Genomic DNA, 6000 nt, shown 5'->3' with positions numbered 1-6000 from the left:
GGGGCGCGGAGCCCCGCGGGGCTCGCCGGGCTGGCGGGCGGCAGGACCCGCGCGCGGGGCTGTGCTTGCGCGTGGGGACCCGCGCGGCGGAGGAGGCGCCCCGGGGTCACCTGCTGCCGCCGCTGACACGGGGTCCGTAACGTAGGGTGAGGTGCGGCGCAAATGCAGAGCTCAGAGCTCCTCTGTAGGCTGTAAAAGTATACTAGGCAGCAAAGCTTGTGCTCTCTTTCTTTTTTTTCTTCCTTTTTTTTTTTTTTTTTTTTTTTTCTTTTCTCCCCCTAGTTGTAAGGACATATTAAAGAGGTTATGCTTGTCCTCTAAAGCATTCCTGTTAGGCTGGCTGTGGCTGGGTTACATTTGCTGGGAGCTCTGCATGGGCCACACAGAGGCTTGTGCTGCCCAGCTGAACCTGCTCTGTAATCTGGGTGCTTGAGTGTGCCCAGCTGCTACATGTGCACCTGGGGGCAGCCTTCCCAGGAGATCCGTGTTCTTAATCCCCGTGTCTGGGAGGCTTCTCCAGGGGGTTAATCAAGTGTGAGCTAAAGGATTTATTCATTTTTTTGTCAAGTGGTGTTGCTGATAGAGGAGCAAATCCAGGGGTTGTGGAGTAGTGCAGTAGCAAAGATGCAGCTTACCTGCATTTATTGTCCAGATAGCTTCAAAACTTGTCATATATCTGTATAGCTCCAAATAGAGCTGGTTTTGCTTATGTGTTTTACATGAAGCGTCACAGAGGAATTAGTCAAAAAAAAAAAAAAGTAGATTTGTGCTGGACATTTGACAAGAGAGAGTGATCTGGTTGCTTGCCTGTGTTGAGAAGCAGAAGCCTTCACAGAAGGATAAGAACATTTCCTAAGAATGTTTTAAACCAGGCAATTTCTTGCAACCGAGAAAACATTTAAGTCAATAGGAGGAGGCTTGTAGCACAGCRTGCTAAAGATTATCAGAAAGATAAGCGCTATTTTTAGTGATAGGGAGCTTCAAGTGCACTTGATAGTTCATTCCCTGATGTGGTTTTATGTAGCTGCCCTCAGCTTGTGTGTGCACGTGAAACTGGGAGAGGACACCAGGGCGGAAAGGACGTGGCCAGGGGATACTGCTGGTGGCTGAGCTTGAGCCTGCGTGGGAGTGCAGAGCACGAGCTGGCTCCTAGGTGGCTTTTGACTTAGGTGTAGCTGTCTTCAGCACGAAGGTGCATTTGCACGAGTACACTTCCTTCACTTAACTCTTTTTTTTTTTTGTGTGTGTTTTTGTTTTTTTGTTTTGTCTTTCAACTCTTGCCATGGAGAGCTCCCTTGCACAAATTTCGAGTTGTACATAGCTTTGCTTGCAAAAACTTGACCTGTTGTTGAGGGAAGAGGTAGGAGGAAAAATGACTTTTCCCACGCGGTAGGGGACCTGCTGCCCTAAGCTTGTCTCTGGTCTGTTTTTTCCCTTAGTTGATCATCATCTGTTCTTGACATTAGCTGGAGAGCGCCGTGCAGGGCGGACGTTTGTCTTTACCTCCTGGTTAATGTTTCTATATATCCAGTTACATCGGTGCAATCCAGGGCCCTGGCCGTGTCCTCTGTCCCTGCAGTGCTGTGCGGTGGCTGGCACGTGCCCTGTCCCTGCCTGCCCGGGTGCAGGGATGTCGCGGTGTTGAGCTGAGTTGCCTTCGTATTTTGTGCTCTAGGCTCCTTGCACCAGCCTGGCTTTACAGTTCAGTTAAGATGTTTTACACTAATTTTAGTTGAGAATGCATTTTGTGTCCATGAGAGTCAACTGAAAAAGAGTGGTTCTGAAGTTTTGGCTCACAGGATGCAGTGCGTGGACCTTGTTATCACCATTATCTCCAGTCCGTGTCTGCAAAGCCCCCGTCTGCTCCCAGCACCTATCCCAGGTGTGTGGCCCGGGGCGGGAGCGGAGGGCAGAGCCCGGCAGGGGCTGCACCGGGGCAGGTGGGAGCAGCTACAGCTGGTGTATGAGCTCTTGAAAAGACCAATAAGATCTTCATTAAATATTACTACTTTAATTATGGAGAATTTCTTGTCACTGCAGCACTAGTAATACAAGGTTTTTGTTTTTTTTTTCTTAATACTTTGACTTTAGAGATGAAAATGATCCTGGAATGAATGCTTAATGGAAAGAGCTTGCCTGCCACTGCTGTTTGGACTGTACATCCTTATGCAAAATTGTGGCTTTTTTTTTTCTTCCTGCCCTTGTTTTCGGCATGCAAGCATAATTAATAGTGTAATAGGGTTGAATTGAACAGTTCTACAAGTGTCTAGTTGCATCTTTATTGCTTCCAAATGTGTGTGTGGGGGTGTTGTTGTTGTTTGTTATCCACCCTGGATACTCAAGAGCTGCCTGGCATGGCCTGACAAACACTTTCTGTGTGTCTAGGGTTTAATATTATGAAAAATCAATGAGGTTGTGTGTGTCATTGAACCTGGTGCTTGGAAATAAATGTCTTGTGGAGCTGGGATTYGTAGCAACTTGGAATGGTTGAGTAATTAATATCACCTTGCAGAAGTGTTTCTTCTTAACACTGAAGGTTAAGAAGAAGGTTGCTGTCATTGCTCCTTAAACCAGTTTCTGTGTCTGGGTGATCAATGGTGCAACCTCAACAGAAAATGCATTTCTACATTATTAAAGGATTAAGTCCACGAGAAGAGTATGTGATTAGCTGCTAATCTGGTTAATATGAAAATAGAGTTAAAAAATAGCAGGCATTCTGTTTTTAACCACAGTAAAAGCAAATTCTTTCCCTCTGCTGAAGCCAATGATCCAGCATTATGGATGCCTGCATTAAAAGCAGATTCCAAGCACATGGTCTATATGGAATCATATTTGCTTTATATTAGTTTCAATCACTGACCTGGCAGTACACTTCAAAACTGGGTCTTTCTATCTGACCGTGAGCTTTTAAGTCAAATTGTTGTTATTTTTAATACTTTTAATATCACCTTCCAAAAAGGTGTGTCATAATATTTTCATTTATGGTGAAATGATAGAGTATGGTGATAAGGCTGATGATAGCTACATTGCAGGAAAAAAGTATCTAATGTCTCTGTGGATGATAACTTGTCATCTGTTTTCTGGTTTCTTTATTTACAGAAGAAATAGTGCTTAAAATTTTAATATATAGCAGTATTTCTATTTGGAGATTGCTGCACTAAAATATTTGCAAATGGATGCAGTAAATGCATGTATTGGATATGAATATCCATTGGATATGGATATAAGTAATCCTTAGTCTCTGTATAAAATGCCTTCCCAGCATCAGTGGAAAGTTTTACAATGCGAGGGCCTAATGGCTTGGGTCCACAGCTTGCTAAAATCAGTGATGTGATTTTGGCCTTTGAACTGGGCACGCTTAATCTTGCAGCTGCGAAATTTCAGATATTTTCTTACATGTCCTTTTCTTTTTTCCTCCTTTTAGGAAAACCTTCCTCCTTTTTACTGCAATATGTATAGCTGTGGGTGTTGCACAACTACCTGAACAAGGTGAGAATCTTTCTTAAACTAAAGCATTTGGATAATCTGTTTCTAGGTAAAATGAGCATATGGCTGTTGTTACTCAAACTTACATTCAGTTCCTTAATTGTAACTAACTAAAATTCAGATAGAGTGTGATGGGAGCATAAGTTTAAATTAACCAGTTTGGAAAAGATGACCTTTTGAAATTAGTCAGACTTTCTGCCCATGAAATTACTTACATATTTACACAATCTCCTCATAAAAGAGAAGTCTTGTACAGTGAGAAGGCTTGGATTGTGTCTTCACTGCAAGTGGGTGTTGTTGGGGGTGGCAAGCTATGACGAAGTTACCTYTGCACTTCTCGGGGTTTGGGGGGCAAGCCACTGTGTAGAATAAAGGCTTGGTCTAGGCTGGCATCATTAATGGATGCCATCATAAAGTGGAAATTGTACGTTCATTTGGRTCCGTATTCACGTGTGGATGTTGGTGAGGAAATAGGGTCATGTCTTGTTTATTGTCTGCCACCTGTAACTACTCTGCTGCATGCGCTGTTTACGTTAGGGATGGTTGTGGAATGTTATCATCACGAGCCCATGGAGGTTGATGTGTCATTTAATCTCCCAGGACAGTGGCAGCGTCAATTTTTCTTCCGTTTCCCCTCGCCATACAGGTGAAGCAAGAAACTGCTTGTCCCTGGCTGATAAATGTGCTAGGTGCAAATTCTCAAGCGAGTCCAAACGGATGGATTGCAAGSTTAAGACAGGACTCGTTTCTGATTCCATTTTGCTAGAGCCCTATTGACATTCCTCAGCATCCTGTGATCATTAGTCCCATCAGTGCTTTTTCCATCTTACTCCTTGCTTGAATAAGAGGTGTAGTTTTCTCTTTATTTTGAATGGGGAGATGGTGTGTTTTTTCCCTTTACCCCTGTAAATTTTATTTCCATTTGTTGTTTACTGTTTGCCTGGCAAGACTCTCAATTGATTTTTGGTCACTACTGCAGTAGGGTTGATAGATGGTCATTCCTAAAATCAATGTCAAACTTTGGAGAAGTCTATTCTGGTGAGAGAAACGTGGAGCCTTTGCAGAGCCAGGCAACTCTGTGCACTGTGCTCACGAGGGCAGGCGGGATGTGCAGAGCAGGACACTGTCCCTGCAGGAGCGAGTGCAGCTTGGAGCTTATTGACCCCTCAGCTGAGATGCTCAGCACTTGTTACAGCATATGTGTCCAGCGGAAGAGCACATGTATGTGTTGTAGAAATAGGGTAAAGCCTCCAAAAACACAGGGCAAAGGAAACAGCATCTTTCTGCTGCAGTGTGTTTGGGAATGCATCGCCTCCTCCCAGCTCTGATGCCCAGTCTAGTCTTTGCTTAAGTAACAGACACAACATGTTTAATTTGACTTTTTTTTTTTCTTTTTTCCTCCTGTTGTCAGCTGGTGAAGGAGGTTTCCTGCTTCTATTACTGCTCTTACTCAACAGCAGTCCCAAATAGCCACATCAGAAGCCTTACTGAGCGGAAACGCACGCCCATGCACACATCCCATGCACTGTTTAGATTCTTTTCAAGTGCTTGATTGGGATCAAAATGATATACCGAGTCTCAAAACAACTTTCTGTCTGCYCACATGCAGTTTTATTTGCTGAGTGTGTAAACAAGGCTGCAAAAAGTAATTCTGAGAACATCACTCCAAGACAGCTTCATATCTAAGCATTTTATATCTCTCAGTTTGGTTGTCTGTGTCGGTGTCTGACACTGTGCTCTTATATCAGTTTTGGTGGAAAGTAGCTAGGGATCCTAAAAATGGTGGGACTGTGCTCCATGCAGACAATATGACTTATTTGCTTTGGAAAMCAATGTAAAGACAATGTGGTTCGCCTGTAAAGCCTCCTGCTTTAGAGGATCCAAAAATAGTGGCTCATGAAAAAGTGATTRAACAAGTGCACCTGCCAAAACTCGGTCAAAAATCTCTAGTTAGAAAATCTTGCAAATGACCAGTAGATTTCAAAATCATTGGGGAAAGAAGTACAAGGGAAGGAACCAGTTTTCTCAAAAAYTAAGAAGTCATTCAGAAAAGGAAGCTCTTAAAAATAAGTACAGAGTCAAAACAACTCAAGTCTTCCTCCAGCCTCTGCACCTAACAGAGCCAGCGGTAGCAGTACTCCCTTCACATTGCTTGGAGTCTGTCCAGGAACAGGATACTGCCCGCTAGGAATGTGTTGATGCTTAGGGTGTTTTTAAAGCTTTCTTGGCACTTAAATTTTGAAGAAGGAGAAAAAAAATAGAGCACATTCTGCCAAATACACAGATGCTAGCTATCATAATTAATATTCCTTCCCTCCTGAGCTAACGAGACAACTTGTGCATGTTTTAGCTGAGGAGCTATGCCTTATTTTTTTTTTTTTTTTTTTGCTAGAGAAAAAAAAATGTTTTGCTAGGCATGGGCCTTCTCACTCTTTTTTTTTTTCTTGTGTTCTTTTGGGAGTCAGTTGCAGCCCCGTTTCCCCAGGTGCTGCCCTGTTTTTAAAGCTTTCTTGG

The 6000-nt window shown here is 43.3% G+C and overlaps 1 protein-coding gene across 1 annotated transcript in view; it reads left to right on the top strand.

Annotated features, from left to right (window-relative positions):
• COL24A1 (collagen type XXIV alpha 1 chain) overlaps positions 1–6000 on the top strand; it is a 115634-nt gene that overhangs the window by 2831 nt on the left and 106803 nt on the right. The window contains exons 2-3 of the mRNA XM_026038019.1: positions 444–534; positions 3425–3489. Of these exons, the coding sequence (XP_025893804.1) occupies positions 444–534; positions 3425–3489 (156 nt within the window). The remainder of the gene's footprint in view (positions 1–443; positions 535–3424; positions 3490–6000) is intronic.

Source organism: Nothoprocta perdicaria, unplaced genomic scaffold, assembly GCF_003342845.1.
Source record: "Nothoprocta perdicaria isolate Ctin4 unplaced genomic scaffold, notPer1 scaffold_20, whole genome shotgun sequence".
Classification (NCBI taxonomy): domain Eukaryota; kingdom Metazoa; phylum Chordata; class Aves; order Tinamiformes; family Tinamidae; genus Nothoprocta; species Nothoprocta perdicaria.
The sequence above is the reverse complement of the archived record's forward strand: the minus strand, read 5'-3'. Positions and strand labels throughout refer to the sequence as shown.